Genomic DNA, 22,270 nt, shown 5'->3' with positions numbered 1-22,270 from the left:
TAAAGGTTATTTTTCAAAACAGGAATGGTGACACATCCTCAAATACTTCTGACATAATATGCAACGGGATTCATGTTTAATTAGCACAGCACAAAGACAAACCAGAGTACAGTATTGCTTCTGGCAATTATATGACACTTTCAGGAACAGTAACAGCAACGTTTTCCTCTTTCAGCTACCAGTGGGCTTCTCAAATGTTGTGCTGTGCTTGCTAATCTTGGCACTTAAGAAGATATTTAAGCCAAGGGCATAAATAGACACACTCTTGGGAATCAGTCTGGAGTAGATTAAGAAATTATTCCCCCAAATTATTTGCTACCAACTCTCTTGCTGAGGGTTATCATCACAGCTGAAGTGCATTAGTGGATTACATAGATATTCCCAGCCTTCTTCAGTGCAAAATCAAGCTGGTTTAAACCATCTTCCCCAATTGGGCACGCTATTCTATGGGACTATGCACATGCACAGTCCAACTGAGGTGCTAATTATCACCAGGAAAGGAAGGGCAGGAACATCTCATGCCCACGTGGCTGTTTCCAAATCGACTGCTCGTGCCCAGGAGCGGTGCTCAGCACCTCATGCCAACAGACACACTTACAGGACTGCTCAGCCTCTAATCCAGCAAAATATTCAAATAAATTCTCTGGCAGTAACAACTTTCAAAACGTTTCCCTAAACCCTTCTCATTTACCAGCTCCCAAATTAGGTCCAGTCCTATCCCATCCAAAAGGTAGCAGATGAGACTCCCTGTCTATGCCAGCATACAGTGAGAGTTATGCCATAGGTCTGGTTATCCTGCCTATAGCACACACAAAACACACATCTACTATGACCTTAGCCAACAGAGAACAATCTCCACACTGTGATAGCCTGATCAGGTCCGAGCTGCTAGAGATCTTTGCACAGACTGACATGAAATCTGAATTTCCATGGAAATAGTAATTCTTCCTTAAGTTCCCGTGGAACTTTTGATGCTTCAGATTCTTCCTATTTCCTCTAGTTCTGATGGTGGCCACCACTGAAAAGAGACCAGCAACATCCTCCTCACTGCCTCCCTTGAGGTACTTCTAGACACTGCTCAGGTCCCCTCTCAGCCTTCTCTTCTCCAGGCTGAACAGGCCCAGCTCCCTCAGCCTCTCCTCATAGGGCAGATGTTCCAGGCCCCTGATCATCCTTGTGGCCCTGTGCTGGACTCTCTCCAGCAGCTCCACGTCCCTCTTGTACTGTGGAGCCCAGAACTGGACACAATACTCCAGATGCGGCCTCACCAGGGCTGAGTAGAGGGGCAGGATCACCTCCCTCTACCTGCTTGAGATGCTCTTCTTAATGCAGCCCAGGATCCCATTGGCCTTCTTGGCCACGAGGGCACACTGCTGCCTCATGGTCAACTTGTCGTCCACCATGACACCCAGGTCCTTCTCTGCAGAGCTGCTCTCCACAAGGTCGGTCCCCAGCCTATCCTGGTGTCTGGGGTTATTCCTCCCCAGGTGCAGGACCTTGCACTTGGCCTTGTTGAATTTCATGAGGTTTTTCACTGCCCAGTTGTCCAGTCTGTCCAGGTCCCTCTGGATGGCAGCGCAGCCCTCTGGGGTATCGGCTACTCCTCCCAGTTTCGTGTCATCAGCAAACTTGCTAAGGGAGCACTCTGTGCCTTCATCCAGGTCATTGATGAATAAATTGAACAGGACTGGACCAAGGACTGACCCCTGGGGGGCCCCGCTAGCTACAGGCCTCCAACTAGACTCTGCACCGCTGATCACCACTCTCTGGGCCCTGCCATCCAGCCAGTTCCTAATCCACCTCACTGTCCACTCATCTATCCCACACTTCCGGAGCTTGCCCAGGAGGATGTTGTGAGGGACGGTGTCAAAAGCCTTGGTGAAGTCGAGATAGACGACATCCACCGCTCTCCCCTCATCTATCCAGCCGGTCATTCCATCATAGAAGGCTGTCAGGTTAGTCAAGCATGATTTCCCCTTGGTGAACCCATGCTGAAATACATACATAATTTGGGTGTACCTTGAAACTGTAAAAGTTCCAAGAGCCCTCAAATCAAATTCTCCCCGCACTGAGCAAAAGGAAAATTTCCACTAGCTGCAGCAGTGCTTGAGCTCACACCTTTCTTGGCAGTTGTTTCGCAGGGGGAAGGGAAGGAAGAGGTGCAGCTGGAGTGCAAGTGCGAGAACTTCCCTTTATGATGGGCTCACAGGAAAGAAAAGGGGACATTGCCACAATTAAAAGTCTCCAAAAGTAGCTTTTCTGCACATAGAACACTGGACTTGAGCCCAACATGCTAAGAATTTCCAGGGTGAGGCAAGTAATGTCTTTTCCAAAGCAGTAGTAGAGGGCTGCTTTCTAGGGCACTGATAAATATTTGCATTTAGCACCCCTAATGGCAGAGAAGCAATTCCTGAAGTCAGAAGAAAATTTTCAGGAGCGAAAACGCTACTGAAAATGAGAGTACGATGGTAGACACTTGCAACCTTTATGGGTTGGCTGTACTGGAATAACTCCTGCGAGGATGGAGTAACCGGCCAGTCACGGGGGCAGTTACACCTTTAAAACAAGAGATTACATTTACAAGCCCTCTCCCATTCACTGCGCTGATTTTAATTGCTGCCCTTGCTCTGGGAGATGTTCAGATCTCTGCACGCTCCTGAGGGATTCTGCAGGGATTTGCATGATGAAAACCATGTTTGGATTCCAGGGGGTCTCCAGCTTCTGGGAAAGTGAATCTCTTTTCTACTAGTTATAGAGCCTGTCCAGTGCTGGGTTAAAAATAGCCTACTAGTTCCTGCATAAAGAGGTAAGTTCAATTGTTTTTTTTCCCCTGATGAAAAGTGTATTAAAAGGAAACACAGCTATAGAGTTGGGTAGCTCCATTCAAAAATTGGTATTCAAACCCTGCACCAAGTCAAGACGTAGCAAAACAGAGGACGCGAGGGCAGAATGCAGAGAGCCTTGAGGCTCCAGCAGCCCCCTCTGCCCCGCACGCGTCTCCCTGCTCTGCTGGAGCCGCACGAGCTCCCGGCCGTCGTTCTGCGCTCGCTGGAAGCGCCAGAGCAGCTTGAGCAGCTCAGCGCACCTCACTCCTTACTCACATCGGATTATTAGCTTGCACTTACCCCCGCTGTGAGTATTTAAAAATCGGGGCTCACAGAAGCACAGGGTGTCTTGTGCCTTCTTGTTAGAGACCGCATAGAAGCGCCCTGAGATCCTCCAAGAGCTCTGTTCAAATACAACACTTTATTTATGATTTTGCATTTTAACTAGATCTAGAGGAAAGTTATTAAATTTATTGTCTGGAAATCTATAGCTTTTTATTTATGAGGAAAGCAGAGCAGCGAACAACGAGGTGTTTCCAAGAGTTAGAACTTGTCATTCCTTCTGCATCACCGACTTGAAGACAAAGTCTGTGTTCTGAGAAAGTGCCCAACCTTTGGACATTTGAGTTACTATACAAATTATTTCAGAACATTCCCATGGCAACAAGCATCGTTTAAAGACTGCGCTATCATTAGTGCTATAAATGCACACTACTCCCTTCTCTAAGCTGGATGGAAGCTGCCATGGGGCAATTAACACTGTAAAAATAGGAATGAATTTCACATCCTTTTCTGCCAGAAAATCCACCAAATTATCCCAGAGCAGGAGAACACCAGCATTATTTTCTTTAGCCTGACTCACCATTTCTGGTCTTCCAAAAATCTAGAATTATTGGAACTTTTTCTATAAGATTTGCAAGTTATAAGCCTGCATTTTGGGGTTTTTTTTTTGCTCATTTGTGCAAAGAGAAATGGCCTGCATTCCTTTTAAAAAGTAAATGAAAATCTCTGAAAGCACCGTACAACAGGATTACTTCTGCACAGCGTCCCTTAGTGAACATCTAAATCTTATCTTGGCAATTCTACATTATCATTGCACATCACCATTTCTCCCCAAAATGTAATTCAGATTTTAGTCATGTCACATAAAAATACTAATCATTAATATTTTAAAAAACAAGAATACATAATACAGAAGAAAAGCTTCACAAATGTATTTGAAATACCAAATTAAAACTTCCTGCTTTAACACCACCAACATGTGGTCAATACTACGTGAAAGGCTGTTAAGGTATGACCTAAAAGCTGAAGATACAGATAGCACTTCAGCATGGCATCTTCGCTCTTCGGAATAAATCCATTACCAAATTCAGCTGTCCCTTGCAGGAAAAGGCAAACTGTGGACATGCGGAAGAGGGTGTCTTTCAATGACGTTCCCATTACCAAGTTGAGCTTTGTTTAAAGATGGCAAATTTGTGCTCGCTGGTTTGGAAACCAAAAAGCAACACGAGTAAAACATGCAGCACAGATCACCTTCTCCTTGCTCTAGAAGCCACTTACATCAACCTACTCCAAGTCAAGGTGACAGCAGCTCATCAATAAGCTAAACAGCTGAAACTTGCTCAGTTCCTCCTGCGCAACTGCCTCGTAGGGTACATTACAGTACGTTTGCCTCCGTGTACGACATATGGTAGTAATTGCTAGTTATGTTGCTGCTTTTCCTCATCTGGGATTATCACAGTGAAGCAACAGCACTGATTAATCAATTAGCATGGATTCATTAAAGAGGAGATGAAAGATTGGGCGATGTAATTGTGTTTACCGAACAATGGATCACAGCGTGCTTAAAGGCAGAGCTTCCTAACGCAGAGAGCCCCCTAACTCTACACACACAATATTCCGAGTACTTAGAGCACTTTCAGGCATCAGAAAGAGCGCGAACATGTGGGAGCAAGTAACGCTGGGGTCTGCACAACGCAGAGGGATGAGAACACAAGACAGATGGTTCTGAGATAGGCAAATATTTTAGCTTTGACTAAACCTTTGTAAAACACTTAAATCACTTCCTATACTAAGCATAGCCATGTCTGCACAGTACAGCAGCCCAGAGCAAAAACAGGCCAAAAAAGGTGTCAAGGAAACATTATTAAGCAAACATGCCAAGCAGAAGAATATCAAGCACTAGCCTGGTTTTCTACTTCACCACCAGCACAGCTAGCTCTCTGTATGAAATAAAGAGGCACGTACACTGTGACTGAGAAGTTTTCTTCTCCAGATGTACGACGTGCACATCCTGCACTGCTTGCCCTTGCCAGAGGTTGAGCATCAAACTGGCACGGGCAATTAAAAAACATGGATATAAAACTCCTCGACGTGTCTTGTGTTCCAACCATACGATCACCTTTAGATACTGCTGCTGTAGATAAAACTACCTGCTTCTATCTTATCATACAGATTGGCCAGTGATGGATATGGTGCTGTCAAGAGACAAGACAAGAATTAATTTCTTGAAAAATATGGTGTAGCCGAGAGGTATCAAAAATCCTCTCCTGCAATCTGTTTGAAAGGATAAAGACCAAACAAAAATGCAAAAGGTTACACAGGAAACGCTTTGCTAAGAATAAGGAGGTACAAGATATGCCCACAAAACTCCGTGAAATCAGAGATCTTTATATAAATCAAAGCCCAGGGCCCCTTGAGAGACCTTGGCGCAGCCCTGAACGCTCTCAGGGCCCCACTCCTGCAGTGCTTTCCCGGGAAGCCTCCACGACGTGCCAGGGAAGCAGAGCTGGTGATTAGTTCAGAGCCTCCTCGGCTTGGAATGCAGCCCTTGAACACAAGGTACTAAAAATCACATTGCTTGTTTAGATTAAAGGCACTTTCATTCCTGCTGGGAGTTAAGTATCCCCCCCTTAAGTTTGTGGGCTGCAAATTTATTTACTCTTCAATAGATTCAGGCATCGAGTTAATGAAAGACTTATCTGCTTGCCTCAGTCTAAGTGCCTTACTGGTAACAGCCTGAGCATCAGACATCTAAAATGTCCTTCACACATCTAACATTTCATCATTTCCTCCCTATTTTCAGAGGTCCTAAATCTATCTTAGACTTAATCCTGAGTAAGAACTAGTCAAAGAAAAGGAGACCACTACTCTTGAAGATGCTTCTAAGGGACTGAGGGAGCATTTTAACCTAGACAGGACCAAAATGAACAAGAGTTAAATACTGTGTGTATCTCTTCAAGGAGCTAAGAATTGCCTGCATCTGAATGTAAGAAGATATACTGCCCTACATAAAGCCCTTGATCTTGATCCTAATTCTCAATGGAAATTAAGGGAACTGTGTAGCATTTTAATTCGGTACAACTGTATACAAAAAATTATTTCAGGATCTGAAATTGAAGTCATAGTGTTAGCCTGAATTTATGAGTGGATATTATTAATAAATCTGAGTTGACTCCTCTGAGCCAAAACATTACTATCACTGGCTTTTCTTAAACCTAGTAGGTAATTTAAACCAGAGACCAATCACCTGAGAGTATATTGCTATTTCCAACAAATCCTTATGAATCATAATGGTATTTTCAATATCTCCTAGGATTTTAAAAAGTCATCAGGAAATAATCTTTCATAAAATGATTTGGTTTCATGTTAATTATTAACTATGTTTTGAAATAACAGTACTGGTTAGTAAATAACTTGACTGCACTAAAATTTGCACTGGAAGAAAACAAGATTTATCACATGACTGGAAGAAAGCAAGGAGTACAATATTTCTCCATCAGAGATGTATTATATTCATTGGGAATAAAATAGTACAGCAATAATAAAGAATTAAGCTCAAAATACTAGAATAAGCAATATTTTGCACATTTTTATCTACTTATCAGAGATTAAGAAGGGGCCTGTCTCATCCAGTGGAAGCTCTCACAACAGTGATTTTGGTTTTTTTAAGGGAAAATATGCAAAGGGAATTACACAGCCAACACCATTTTCACACTATAAAGGTTCATTTATGGACTGAAATCGCTTTGTGAGATTATAGAGGGACTTAATTACACTATAGTTGTTAACTAATAGCTGCATTCTTAATTGCGAGAGCAGAGGTCAGAGCCTGCATTGCTGTTGCGTAGGTAAGCATGACAAGTGACATGCGCAAATGAGTAATTCTCCCCAAGACAGACAGCAATGCAAGTTATCAGCTCTTCTACTTCTTGTGTGCATCCCTAAACAGGCAAAACTGACCTGCTTCTTTCCTTTTGAGAAAAATAAAAGAGGAGTGAGCCATGAAAAGATTCAGTCATAAAAAAGGCTTCCAGCAGAAATACCTGACTCTTGTGTATCCCTCTTTTAAAATAAACATTATCATTTATATTAGTGGTTTCCTATAAAGGAAATATCCCAGGGACATGCTAGTACATATCTGCGTGCTGAAAGGTGAAAGGAAATAGCTAATCTATCTCCTCCCTAAAGCTTTTATGCAGCTCCATCATTCCCTAACCTCTTCACAGAAGATACTCAAGCTGGTTTCAAATCAGCAGAGAAGCTACCGACCATGACAAAATAGCTCCCTCGTTCCCAGCTTTTTCAAATGAGGAGCTATGGTGAATTTTACTGCAAAAACTGAAAAGCCAAGAGTCTGGCACCAAGCAGCAGAGTAAATGAAGCCCTGAGCTACTTTTAACACGTCAGCTTAAGAGTTATCCACTACTTCCTTCCACACTGGAGTCTCAACCAAAAGGAAAACACATCAGGGCATTCCAACAAGTTACAAAGTAACACGCGAAACAGATTAGCACAGTGATACACCACGAGGTTGCTTATCTTACTAGATAGACAGCTTTCTCTTATGCATTCTGCTCAAACAGAAACATTTAAAATAGATAAGTGGCCTTTTTTTCCTCCCTACATATTAGTTTAAAAAAATTCAAAATTCAGGCAATCATTTAATACTTACAAGATGCTAGCTCATGGTCAGCAAGACTGCAGCTTTAACTGTATCAACCTCAAATTTCTGCTGCATCCCTGTCTAAAAGGGATGGCTGACTTCACCGTGGCCCATGGTGAACGCGTCCTTGGAAGGGCTGTGCACAGGCAGAGGTGGCTTACAACAAATCTTCACACAAGCTCCAGGCCCATCCAAACCCTGCCCTGACCTCTATAATCTCTCCCCCCAGCTGCCCTCCTGAGGCTCACGACCTTCCTTCGCTTTCCTCCTTTCAAGATGCCTTGATTTTCTCCTGCTCCCTGGGAACGCCAAGGTCACAGGTAAGGCTGAGCTCGTGATGGAAACCCAGAGTCCAACAGAGGCACAAAGAAGGGTCAAGAAGGCTGAGGACATCTGTGTCCTCAATGATGTTTCTGAGCTAAGGCCTGCGACGTCAAGCAGCCTCAGCTTTAAGTGAGCAAAGTTTCTATGCATATGAATTATTTAGGCTTTAAAACTTCAGTTCAGTAAGCTTAGACACAGGGTACAGTGCTGTTTTGTTTACCACTTAAATATTTCAAATATTATTACTTATGAATAAACCCAACATGAACGATCCAAGTCTTATTATAATTAGAAATACTCCACAACCAAAAAAGTAGGGAGACTGGCAATCATTTGTGGGTTTTTAAGTATACAGTACAACCTATGCCAAATCCACTGCAATTTCTTATTTAGAGAAGCACTTTTGTAAGGTACTTCGACAAGTGAGGTTTATCACACAGGAAAGTAAAGCTGTTTCTGAAAAAAATTACATTATAACAATCCACAGCAAATGGTGAGACCTTGCTTGCATCTTTCCTTATACTAAGAAATATTAGTCTGCATATTTAATGGCTTCAGCTCGCTGTAATATATTCTTAGTACTCAAAAGTAAAGAGACTGACTTCTCTTATAGAAAGAAGTAGAAAGAAATAGCTTCAATAAGTTACTTTGTGAGGGAAGGAACACGGTAGATTTTCCTAAAGAAAAGGCAAGTCGGAGATGAACTTTAGCAAGTTCAAAGCAAGCGAAGAAAGCGCTCGCTGCTTTCTTCCGAGAGGAACGCAACAGTCCAGGACCCTTGAAAGGCGGCGGATCCTGCAGGCACGAGCAATAGAGCCTAGACAAAAGCAGCTCCCAGGAGAAAGGAGCAGCATGGGGGGAATGGCATTTCTCCAAGCAGCCGTGCATAATCTCACACAGGGCTTTATATTTCAACCAAAAAAAAAAAAAAGAAAAAAAAAAAGGGAAAAGAAAAAAAAGGAAAAAAAAAGACCGCAAATCGGGCTTCATATTTTAATGGGAAGTACTTGATACACGCAAGAAAACAATGGGGTAAGAGGGTTAGACTGATCTGTGTCGCTAAACTGCTGCAGTTTAAGGTATTCAGGACTCCTCCAGGACACGCTCGCTCTTGTGCGACCGTAAAAGAGCAATCAAGCCTGGAGATCACAAATGCAGGCGTCTGGGAAGCTGAATGCAAACTGAGAGGGGAAAAAAAGGAAAAGAAAAAAGTGTTTGAACAGTTCCTTTTCCTCGAGTGTGAGCAGTCTACAGCACAGCGCTAAGCGTGCAAAAGGAGCCCAAATTCTAAAAGGAAGAGCAATGAGGCTTCCTAGTTGATATATATGTATATCAACACACTCTTCCCCTTCCCTTATTTTAAGGGCTATAATTTTCAACAACAAGGAGTTCAGTTAGCAAACCACCACCGGAACATTACAGACTTCAACAGGAGCACAAGCAGAACAGCTTTGGTGGTGCTTATAGCTGAGCTGGGCAGAACACATGTTCATTTCCTCAGCACCAGAACTGCCATGGTTGTATCCAACTCCAACACCTACACAACCACCAAGCCCAGAGATCACAAACCCAGGCATCTGGAGAGCTGAAAGAACAGGTTAACAGCCCTTTTTTCTCAATCCTGAACTGCCTTACATCTTGGAGGCAATCAAACAGGAACTGTTTATCACATGAAAGCAAGTATTATTTCTGCTGTTATGGCTATTTGGACATCTGATAGCCTCAGGCAACCCAAAAGGGCCCCAACAATAACAGCTCAACTTAAAAGCCAAAGGGCAGATACCTTTGAAGTGAGAGATGACACAGAAACAGTAGTAGACCTTGAAGCTCAGTTTGATGGAAAGAACTCGAACACTTCAGGGTATTTCTCATTCACTCCACAATCCTCTTCAGCAGAAGGGGCATGCTTGATAACTCACAGTGCTAAATGCCAAGTAACGTAGCAGCACAACGTACTTCCCTCAAAGACAAACTCGTCCTCGAGGTAAAAGGCAGCCATGATCAGAAGTGCAGTTCAGAAGTGTTCAGGACTTGAGCAAGTAGCACTGGGAAATGATGGGGTCGGGTACCCCCTTACCTTGCTGATAAGATAGGCAGAAGTTTGCAGTATTTTGTGAACTGAACTTTATGGAATATTTCAAATAATTCTCTGCTAAATGAGAGTAATAGATAAAGTCTTTGTCAAAGAAGATGTTTTACCTAAACAGCTACAGAAGTGCATCAAACTCACTGCTGGTGAGCACGCTAATAATCAGTGGAAAAGAAAACACCATATTTCCCATCCTGCGCTTGGCTTGTTGCTTTTGGAGCCCTACAACACTGTTCTGGAAGCAGGTAACGTACTCTCCAGAAAATAAATTCTCACTTCTAGAACAAGTGGTTTCAAGTCGGATTAACAGTGTAACTCAAAGTTCACAGCTGAGACTGGGGTCTTTGGTTATCTTCTGAGGCACTGTTGATACTTCGTGGTAAAGAAAAAAAGGAAAATAGCAATTACTTCTCTGCTGGGAAAGGAGAATGCCTGGCACTCATGCACAGGCAAGGCATGGCAGTGGGCCCCTTTGGGGAAATGGTGCTTCTTGTGTGCAACTCCAGCTTCTCACTGGTGAACAGGTGTATGCACATCTATGAAATGTTTTCAAACCTGTTAAAAAAAGTTGTTACATGTTACATGGTCACAAAGATGCTCTAGGGACATGGATTTGTGATTCCTCCTTAAATCAAACATTAATGGAAACTATGCACCCAAGAACTGTAATATTATTAACCACTGGTACTTCGTCCTTCCTGCTGCTGCAGACAATGGCTTCAAGCTGTGGCCAGCAGGCCCCTCAATGATGCTTGACTACTTGCAAAGTAAATAAAAAATACCTGAAGATCTAGGTTACCAGTAAGTAGCCTTCAGTTCAAGTAGCCTGGTCGGTATCTTGAGTGGAAGGGGGTTTGGGAGCCTACAAATTATAAAAATTAACACAAGTGTAAGAAACAGGAAAAGAAAAGTATAAAAGGAGGATTTATGCAATTGTTGGTAGACATAGGTAGAAACAACAGAGAAAAAGGCAGAAAAAAATAGTTTTGTTCCCCCCCCCCCATAGAGACAGAACGCTAAAGGGACAGCAAGGATAGCTGCTGTTTTCTTCCTCATGTATTCACCTCTGGTATATTTATAGCTGGGCTCTCCACCTTGATCTGCAAATGTCATAACAGAGCCAGTGCCTTTATATCACTTCTTGGTTTAACAGCTATGGTAGATATAACATATGTCCTGCCCCTGCCCCTCCCTGAAAATAAACAGAACTAATCAGGTCTAAAAATGAGTTTGTGTCTCACTGCTCAAAGCAAACAGAAAGAGTTGGGCACAGATAAACTAATTTTCACCTGTTTCTGCTTACTGCGTATACACTAACTCAATTTGGATCGATCAGACACTGTTTGCAGACTCACTACGGTGGCACAAGGGTACTCCAGCCACTCGGCTGATATTTTTGAGAAAGGGACACAAGATGAAATGGTGTTCGGGTTCCTTTTTAATTTTGTTTCAGCTCTTTGTTTATCTTTTCACTTCAAAGCATCTCCAATATGAAGAATAGTTTCAGTGTGACAACTCTGGAAAATTAAAATAGAAAAAATGTGCCAGCATCAATCTGTTTTACACTGGGAGGCACAACAGCCTTGAGAGAAACGACGATGTTCGCGCGCGCACTAGAACGAACCCAGAGGCACCAGCCACAGTAGGATAAACATACTAGACTAGAGGCCCAACACCCCTGACACAGTTTGTCTTCCCCAGTAGGAGCTTTCTGTTCCCTGGTTTCGGGGTACAATGAGGCAAAAGAGACTGAGGAATTTCTATGGTCATCATAATCATGATTTGTGAATACGAATTATTATAGCCACCAAATCATTTAAACAAAAACAGTAAATTACTGTAAGCCTAGAACCTGTGCATTAAACCTGTGCAAAAATGTAAATGCCATCGGATACTATATATAAATAATGAAATTAACATGGAATGAACATGAAGAATTTGACGGTTTATACATTTTCTGTGTAATTCTGAATGCATATAATAGACAACAAATTCATTTTTCCAAAGGAACATAATCTGTTGGCATAATGCCATACTTCAGAAAAAATATTTATAGGAGCACGCACCTGGTTCTGATGAACTTTCTCTCCCGGTTAATACCCATGTTTGTAGGATTGATGACATGAACAGAATAGTGTCATCAACATCTCACAGCAGCCATTTGCAAGTGACAGGCACACACAAAGGAGATGCTGAACAGGAAAAAGGCACAGCAGCCCTGCTGCACATTCAACAGCCAGATAGTCCACAGTGTTTGCAAACCCAGGGTGGCTTCCTTTTCACAATTAATATGGTAATCCCCAATTCAAAAATGTGTTGTGTGCTGAGAACACAGCAACAAAATAAGAGAAAAGCATATATCCCATCCTAGCTGCACAGGTGTAGACTGGCTGTTTTAGCATGACGAGGTATCCTCCCTAGCAAGGCTTGGTTATATCTGTCAATAGCAATCCAGAAAATTCCCCTGCTCTGCAAGACATGATTATCTCCAATCTTAAAAAACAAAGAATCAAAGACAGACAGAATGGAGTAGACTGAAGTGAAACCTGCTTCTCTTAGCCCAAAGTTTATAAAATATTTTCTAAATTTTACCACTCAATCACATTTTTTTAGTCCATTCCAATTCTCTGACCCTTCCTGGTAGGAACTGAAGGAGAACTTGTACTAAGCTTAGCGTCGTATTTCACATTCTTTTTCACAGGGCAAGACTTTCCAACATTAACTGTTCTTACCACTAAACAACATTCTTTGGAGAGAGCACACCACCTCAACCAACATTTTCAGAACACATTTCTTAGAATATTCTTCCCAGAAACATAATAGTTTTGAATTCAATCTCTCAAGTGGAAGCCTGAGAGCATCCAGGAAGGCAGGTTCTAGGAAGGAAGGAAACGCAGACCTGTTTTTGACGTGGTGCACAGTAGCCACCAAGCACCATACCTGTCTTTTGTGCAGCAGAATTTTTGCCATTAAGCACATTTTTGCAAAATCAAACATAAATGTCCAATGTCTGTGCAGCTATGTTTGCTGCACCGCACAGAGCTAAGGAAAATGTTTACATGCTCTTTCAGATGAAACAAAATAAAACAAAAAGCACATTAAGACACTAATTCTTTGGCTAACAAGAAAATCACTACAAAAATTTCTTAGAAGCAACAGATCTGTTACTAACAATTGCAGTATCACAGATTTAGATTATTTACTTTCGGATGAAATAACTTGGGTATGCCTTCTGAAACCAAATAAAGGGAATATCTTTATTCCTTCTCATACACAGAGCCTTTTCATTGTTGTGACTTAAAATCTATTCATCATTTTCTTTTCGTGTTCCCTGGACTTTTCTTTTACATGTCGGCAAATTCTTGGAGAAATGTCGTATAAAACCTCCCTTGGAATATGCCTCTCCTGCATCAGAAGTGAAATTCATTTGGGCTTTTAGGAAAAAATGTCAAGCAGGAAAAACTGGCCCTTGCAGTGCTACTTGCAGAATCCACTTCAGCCCAAAACAGCAATCTTGAGTGTGATCCCTATTGCGTTTGAAGGGCTTGCTCAGAGTATTTTGGAACGGAGGGAGGTCTGTGGATTTTCTGGGGGAAAGGAAGGAAACAGAGCTGAACTTTAAATCTGAAGAACATTTGCCACATTTCTGAGGCTGAGATAAAGACAGCTGGAAAGGAGGACTTTCCTTTTCTTTCTATAAAGGTGACAGGTACGCTGTGAAACTAATTGGACCTGGTAATTCAAAAAAAAAAAAAAAAGGCAGAAGAAAGGAAAAAAGATACCAATTTATCTCCACAGGTGTTAAGTGTATAATCACCTCAGATACACCATTATTCAGTTCAGTGGAGCAAGTACATGACAAAGAGCCTAGCTGCTTTCTCATTTCAGGTTCAAGTTCGTGTTACCCTAATTTAGCAAGCAGTTAAGTAAACAGCAGTGCAGATGCCAACAGGGACAGTAATGCCCCAAACTCGGGAAGATTTCCTGACAAGCCCTTCTCCAGGCACAGCAGGAGCTGCAGTATGATGAGGGCACATCGGGACTAATGCAAGCAGGAAACCTGTTTTATTTGAATCTCCCGATTCCTCTCTAAATTCATGTGCTTTAATTCAAAGCTAGATTTAACACAGGCAAATTCTAGATAAAACTTAGCACAAGCCACTAAGCTGCTTGATTTTCAAGAAAAAAACATTAGAGAATCTTACAAGAGCAGCTGTTCTTGCAAGATTTCTCTTGGGGGCCAAAGTTTTTTTTTGTTCTTTTACATGATATTGCAATCACTGACAAAAATCAAAGCTGAGGTGTCTGACGTGAGTCTTGCTAAATCACCCTCATCATTCCAGTGTGTGTTCCCAGGGGTCTCAGCTTATTTCTTCGAATCCCAGCACGTCAAACATGTGTGACCCCAGGAGTGCACAGCACACAGGAGCAGGAAAACACTGCTCCCTTCACTCCAGGTGCCATTGCTTTATAGGCACAAAGCAAATGGGGACTTGCTGACCTTAAAAAAAGGTGAATTTGCAGGTTTCAAAGAGCACTATATTAAAATAACTGCAAAAAATGCAAATCCACATTAGCTGAGACACCAGCTACACAGGAGAAGAAAAAGTCTCTGGATAAGGTCTCTCCAGTTGAATGGGTAATTTAATATCTCAGAGACCACTCAATCACAACTTCTTTGAGCACAAATAACTACCAATCTTTTTTTTTTAAAAAAAAAAGAAAAAAGAAAAAAGAAAAAAAAAACACACAAAAAACTAAACCACAAAGCCACTGATCTCACTTTCAGAAGCAGAGATATTAATCAGAATGAGGGAGCCTCATACCACAGTGCACTGAAGAATGATGTATTAGAGATCCCTAAAACAGTTTTTCCCTAATGCCACAGCAATACTTTGGTTTGGGTTCCCATTATTCACACCGCAGACTACGGGGTTGCTCTGTTTCTGGAAAGTGTTGTTTATAAATTTTCATGATATGTATGTCAGTAGGACATTGACTCAGAACCCATTTTATTTAAGCTAAATGTTTCTAGAGCTTGACAGTAAATGATATGCATGAGCCACGTTGACTATCACCTTCCACTTTTAATTTCACTGACAGACATGCAAGCAACTTCTTAATGTTTCATTCCAATTCCAGAGCAATAAGCCTGTAAGATGCCTGCTAAAAAGCTGCTCCAGATGGAATAACAGTGTTTTGCAGGACCCCAAGGATGGAGCTACAGATGAGTATGTGTCAAGAGCTGAAAGAATCATCATCTTTTCCTTTTTTGTCAGCAGTTCTTATTTCCACCCTATAATTTTTTTCACGTTCTCTGAGATAGGTCATATGGGAAAAAAGAAAGAGTTTCAGTTCACAGGCAGCTTCAATCATCCACAATCCCCTCTACTGGACTGTGCATGGTAGAGGACAGAGGTGGAGGTTTCCAAACAACCAGGCATCTTGGAAATGACAGCAAAAGCCCATGATGTATTTTAAATTGCAAAGAGACCCAGCTTCCTACTAACCTGGTAAGTTCCGGAATGATGGAAAACTTGGATTTTTCCATCATACATCCTTCCCATCACGAGTACTCAGTAAAAACTCCACATTGCTCTCATTGGAGTCAGGCTATACAAAGCAACCCATTAACAGCTAGTAACTTCGTTTTACCAATTATCACTTTTTGTGACAATTTATATACGGTATCATGGAACATTCATCATTAGCTCTTATTAAAGGGAATTAGAAAAAGTTTACTTTGCCTGCTCACATGAAAATACGCAAGCTACACCCCCTGCTCATCTCTTGTAGCCCAGAGAAACAGCTCAACACTACTAACACGTATGGGGTGCAAGGAAGCACAAGCAGTTGCAAGGAGATTTTTCCCATCTTGATCCTTCCCGTAGTTCTGTATTACCCACCCCAAGGTGGGCACTTTTGCTCTTTTCTGCAGAGGATAAAAGAAACACAAGCAGGAAGGGCTCTTGATGGCTGGGCCGCCTCACCTCAGGTTACTGGATTTCCTGTGTTCTTACTTCCCTTCTCACAGCTGCGGCTGCTGGAGGGCACTGCCGCTGGAGAAGGGCTCACAGGAACCCTAACACACATGAAGAACCTGAAACTACAACTAGCTGGCCTAGCCAGGGTGACAAAAGTTTTATATTTTAAGGAGAGACACACAACACCCTCACTCGTTGCAGTGCGGTCTCCCAGCTGTAGTCCTATTAGAAGCAAGCCTGAACTGCAGTTACAGCTCTACAGCTCAATCACTGTGTCAGGGAAGTTCTGTGCCCTGCAGTGCTTTCAAATAACATGATTATACGAAGCAATATCTTTGCCTTTTTTTCCTTGTAATAAAATACCCAAGCACTTGGCAAGTAGTATTGATGGTCCTTATGCCAGAAACAAGCTCTGAGCACAACATTAACAACTGTTTAAATATGTGTGTGTGTGTACACATATATATGTACAAACCAGTATGTAAAAGGACAAACAATAGAGCTGCATCCTTTCATATACTCAAGAAAGGCTAATATATTACACACACAGTCAACGCCCAGAAGAAGCAGGGGAGGTTTCAATCCTTTTTACCAAGGTCTTGAAACAAATTGCTCTGATTATACATAAAACTTAATCAAAATTTCTTATAATATGTCCACTAAAAGTATAGTCAAGATTCAGCAAAGTTTATCTAAAACTTGAGACTAAATTGAGCCACAGGAACAACTCTTCAATTGATCCAATATCTCACTGTATCTTTAACTACAGACTTTAATTAGTCATTCCTATTAATTAACTTTAACTTAACAAAGTATTTACTCAGGAAACATGCTACTCAAAGAAAAGGAGCTCATACAGGAGGTAGCAGCCCCATAACAGATCAGGTTAACAACAGGAGGTGAAACCTCAGGCCTACCAGAACCAATACAAAACTCCCATCAACTTAAATGGCACCAGAATCTTCCTTAGTCTCAGTCTCATTCTCAGGAACCCACAGTTGGGATGGATGAAGTCTAAAGACAGTAGGAAAGTCTGTCTGTGAGTCTAAGAGGTAATAGCTCCAGAGAGAAGAGCTCAAACGCTTGTGCTATACATTGATAGTTAACTGCTTAGATGAACCAGACTAAGAGCAGCAAAGTAGGATTTGCTCCTCAGAAAGCTCCAAACAAGCAAGGAAGAGCTCTCCCGATTCAGCCTTGCTGCTTCTCATCCTTATCTGACTGGGGCTTGGGAAGAGGGATCTGCTTAGCTGTTTTCCAGCTCATGGGGAGAACCTGAAACTGCATCTTCTCCTGGCAAGCAGAGGAAAAACACTCAGGAAATGTGAAGTAGCAACAAAATACCTCCTCTGAAAGGCTTCTACTAGGCTTCTACCCAAATTAAACAGCATGGCAGCACTCCGTGGAAAGAGTGGATGATTTCTTGTCTCTTGGTAACCCCCCCACACACACACATTGAATGCAGGCCAGTCAGAGCCAAGACACAGCTGGGCCTACTTGGCTACTGTCCTAACACAGCCTTGGCCCCGGCATTTTGGGAAGTGTGTTGTGTCCCCCTGGAAGAACTCGCTCAAGTCAAAGGGATGAATGTTTACATTTCCTGAACACCCAGTCCAGGACTCTATGATTATAACTGGTCAGAAAAGCCTAACAGCTGACTCCAATAAACTGGCAATATCCCCAAGAAATACCTTTTGCTCTACAGCACGTTCAGTGTTTGTTATCCCTATTTTTGTCTGATCACAGTGTCTAGATTTTTCGGTGGCAGCTATCATAAGGGAGGGGAAGCCTGGATGAGAGAGGAAATTCAGATTCTGCACCATCTGTTAACTGACTTTCAGTCTGAGAGAACAGATGCTGGACTTCACCATCAGCTTCTGACAGCTCTAGAAATATTTTCTTAATTGGGGCTAAAACTCTCACTATGACAGGATAAGTGTCAGAGAACATCTAGAAGAATGGCTCCAATTCTTCTTCAACTACCTGTTCACTCAGAACAGATGTCCTTCTGGTAAGCACGGTATGGCATGGAACAGCCTTCCTTAGAATGAATATTCACCATCCAAAAAGAGAATATATGCCCTGCTTAGAGTCTATAAATACCGTCACTGCTCAAAGGGTTCCTCCCATGAACTTGCTAGGAATTTCCTTTTCTCATTCCGCTGCATGTTTCGTATTTCATTGTGTGCACTGCCCTCCTGCACGTCTGTCCCACACTCTCCCAGGGACAAGCTAGTCTTGTCCTCACAGACTCCTTGACGGTCACAGGTCCCATTAGGCCAACTACAAGCACTGGTGAAGCAGCACAAGATCATATTAAAACAGCATACAGTACAACTAAAGTTTCTACATAGAACTGAACTGCCAATTCTACATGTGCCAAATGTCCAAAATGTCCAAACTCATTATGAAAGTTAGTTTTAATTATAAACTGATAGCTATGGCATAAATACAAAGTATTAACATTTGATTACATGCTGCACTGCAAACAGTGTAAACTGCCGGTGGCTCTGAGTTTTCCAACCTGCATATGGATTAAATGAAGCAATCAGGGGAAAAAAAAGTGCTTTGTGGAAGAGGAAATACAACAAATCTGGATCGCCAGCAAAAAAAATAAAGAACAAATTCATTTTCTCAAAATACTGCTTTAAAGCATACCTGAAAGAGCAGAGCTATACTCGAAATGTCGCATTCGCTTGTTTATGCCACATATTTTTGTCAGATATCAATTCTTTCCTGTGTTTTAAAACAATCTGTACCCAATTTATGTTATTTATGCTTCTTATACTTCTCAATACATTATGCCAAAGCATATTTCAGTAGGATTGACGATGAGAGTTTTAGAAATGTTACTGTTGCAAAAATAAGAGGTGGTGTAAGTAGTTTGCTATAACAGATTTTTCTTATGACAAAAAGAAAAAGAAAAAAAAAGGAAAAAGCATACACACACATGTACCACCTTCTGGGATTTTTTTTAAACTTATTCATACAGTGTTTAAAAAAAAAAAAAAAAAAAACTGACGACTTCTTCACTCTGGCTAAGTGCCTGTTACACCTAGGGCTGCAGAAGGAACGCTCTCCAATTTAGGTGAGAATTCCTTTAAGCCTGGAGGATTCTTGTGCCCCAGTGCCCACCAGTGAAGAACTGCAAGCCCGTGCTCTACAAGGCATAACCATAGTCCCCACCTAATGGCATATGATGCACTTGTTGCTGATACTACTTTGAAAATAAAACTTCCTTTCTTTCCCTGGCGGTCACAAATAAAACATGCAAAACAAATTCTGAAAACAAACACAGCGATTTCACCAATTTCTCCGTTTCTTGTTCCATGGCTATGAAGTACCAGGCTCACCACCTGTCTGTCTCGATGGCAGATTAAGTTTTGCATGACGACTATACTGACTTGGCAAATTGCTCTAAACAGAGTAAATTTTCACTCAAAACAAGGCAAAAGCTATACTGTTGAACAAGATTTCTACTATGCAATTTCACTTCTCAGAGTGATTTCAACTCATCAAAAAAAGTTTCTATGTTGCATTCAGAGATTCTGCAGAGTTTAATCTTTGAGTAGTGCAAAAACATCCTCCCTTCACAAGAGGGTTCAGGCCCTAAAACAGCCAAGCAAAATATGTGGCCCAAGTGTCACCAAGGCATCATCACTTTCACAAGCTTGAAGGCAGTCTGCAATAGTGTTTGATAAAGCATGACTGTCTCCTCACTGATTCTGTCATTCCCTCTGATATTTAGCAATGACAATGTCAAGTACAAATTCATCCTTGTAATCAGATGCATTGTGAAATAGGAACCTCAGGCTGCCGAACAGAGAGAAAAGCCATCAGAAGGCAAGAGAAGGAAAAAAAAGACCTCAAGATGGCAAAACATATTAAAAGGAAGTGTATTTTGCCCTTGAGTAATGATAAACTGTCCAGTACAGAAATGAACCTATAAACAGTTCATATTCCAGTGCCTTCTTCCACCATGGAGCATTATTTAAATCTCTTGTTAAGAGGAGAGATTCACTTGACTTCATCATCTAAAATGTCCATCTGGCTGAGCACCATGCACTCTGTGTTAGGCCCAAACATGGTTCGTTTATAAGACAGCTCTACACCCACAGACAGACACATTTTTCGCCCTCGTTACACAACACCTACTGCCACGGCATGCTTGAGAGCGTGGTCGCCGGGATGGGAGGCGCCGGGGCGGCAGTCGGCGGGCGGGCGCAGGGCTGGGTCGCTGCTCCTCCGCACCAGCAGCGGCGTGCCTACGAGGCAAGAGAGCGCAGAGCGTCAAGGGAGCTGCAGGGGCACACGGCCGGCCCCGGCCTCCGGCCAAGGCGCACGAGCAGGCCCTGCACCAGCTCCTCGAGGCAGCAGCGAGCAGCTCCCTCAATGCACCTCATGGCGCTGAGCCAGCCCGTGTTTACTGAGTACGGACATAAGAAGGCTTTGGCCTTGGTTATACAGACCTTCACCCCTGCTAAATCAGTCCAGTCAAAACTGCTGACAAAACAGGAAAGGAGACACATTCTTTCAAAGCAAACAAGTAGCTGTGGGGATCTGTGACTGTCGTGCTGTCCAGCTGACAGGGAAACCAAACACTGGAACTACAGAAGAACAGTGCACACAGAACCACGGCACACCACAGCTGCTGGCAGCTATGTAACCACACGAGCACCTCCTCTGTCCCAAGCCCTGCCTTCCACGCTGAGGACAGTCTCCACCACAACCTCTGCATTAGCCCAGCAACCTGGGATCTCACTACCCAATTTTCACCCCTCCACCCTTGGCAGAACACCCTGGTTCTTCAAAATACTTGCTAAAAAGCCTCCAGGTGGGGGAGAAGAAACACAATTCTACTAACTCTACTAAGTATTTTTCATGTTATCCAAAAGGAAATTAGCAGACGTGACTTTTCTTTAAGTCTTCCCAAAATAATTTATCCCAGCACTAAGAACAAATGTAGAGAATATCAGTTTAAGAGAATAATTTTTTCCACAAGTTGCAAGTGAGTGAGAACAAGCTCTTAACTGACAGTTCTACTATTAATTATAGTGGTTGGGATTGATGGCAGCCCTAATTACTAGATCTATTATAGAAGTTTGTACTTGCAACACAGTTGCTTTGTTAACAGAGGTGCTAACCCAATCCCCGAGCAACTGTACCAAATTTAGCCCCGGGCAAGTTTTGTTGAGTTTGGTATAATTACAGCTGGAACAAACACAAAAAGCTGATAAGTAGCAGCAACTAGAAAAACTAATGCTATTATCCTTCCTCATGGTGAGGATTTCCCTCCCCGCCCCCCCAATATATAAGTAATCCTTTTGATCGCTGCTTATGCAGGAAATCAATAAGGTGGACACAAATTTAAGTCTTGTCTTTTGCCTTCATATTGATGGAATACACACAAACAAAAATCTAAAGGTGAAGGTGGCTTTCTGGGCCTTAGGGACTCTCATCTTAATACCAGGAGCTGGTCTTGTTTTCACAAGGTCTTTCTGAAGGAACGGATTGAACACAAGAATTTCCAGTTTCTGTGATTTCCAAAAGCAGCAGTAGGCCAAAAGGCAACCAAGCTCGTACCACTTGGATCTTCCCCTTCTTCACATGGTGCTGAAGGCAAAGTTTCTTTCCTGTAAGCACATTTGATAAGAAGGCTATGGTCCAATTCAGGTTTCATGAGAGCTACATCTCAAGACTCACCTTATCCTTTCACAGTAATCAATGGCCACGTAATAGAGAAGGTTTTGATTTTCCTCCTCCTTAACTCCATGTTGAATCTAGTCACTGAGACAACACATTTCTCTCTTGGTCAAGACTGCAGGGCACAGAAATACCCATTTCAATGCCATCCTGATTCCATGTTGCCAAATTTGGGGGGCCAAGCTTTAAGATTTTTTTGCTACAACATACTACAGGGCAAAATCACTACTTGTTTTCCCATCTTTAACCAATATTATGAATATGGTTTTCAATGCATTTGGTATTAAGTATGCATTTGGTATTAAGTATGCAATTCATTCTCTGACTCCAGTAAGCAAAATGACATTTTCTGCATACTTTTTCACCTAAGCAGTCTCAAAACACAAGCAGCTTCCCTGAG

At 42.2% G+C, this 22,270-nt stretch overlaps 1 protein-coding gene across 1 annotated transcript in view; it reads right to left on the bottom strand.

Moving 5' to 3' along the window:
• Positions 1–22,270, bottom strand: part of PARD3B (par-3 family cell polarity regulator beta) — a 354,457-nt gene that overhangs the window by 209,521 nt on the left and 122,666 nt on the right. The window contains exon 4 of the mRNA XM_088523731.1: positions 20,323–20,432. Within this exon, the coding sequence (XP_088379857.1) occupies positions 20,323–20,432 (110 nt within the window). The remainder of the gene's footprint in view (positions 1–20,322; positions 20,433–22,270) is intronic.

The sequence above is a fragment of the Tinamus guttatus genome, unplaced genomic scaffold (assembly GCF_059628265.1).
Source record: "Tinamus guttatus ecotype Peru unplaced genomic scaffold, ASM5962826v1 Tinamus_guttatus_pri_ptg000197l, whole genome shotgun sequence".
NCBI lineage: Eukaryota > Metazoa > Chordata > Aves > Tinamiformes > Tinamidae > Tinamus > Tinamus guttatus.
This window is presented reverse-complemented; position numbering and strand designations above follow the sequence as displayed.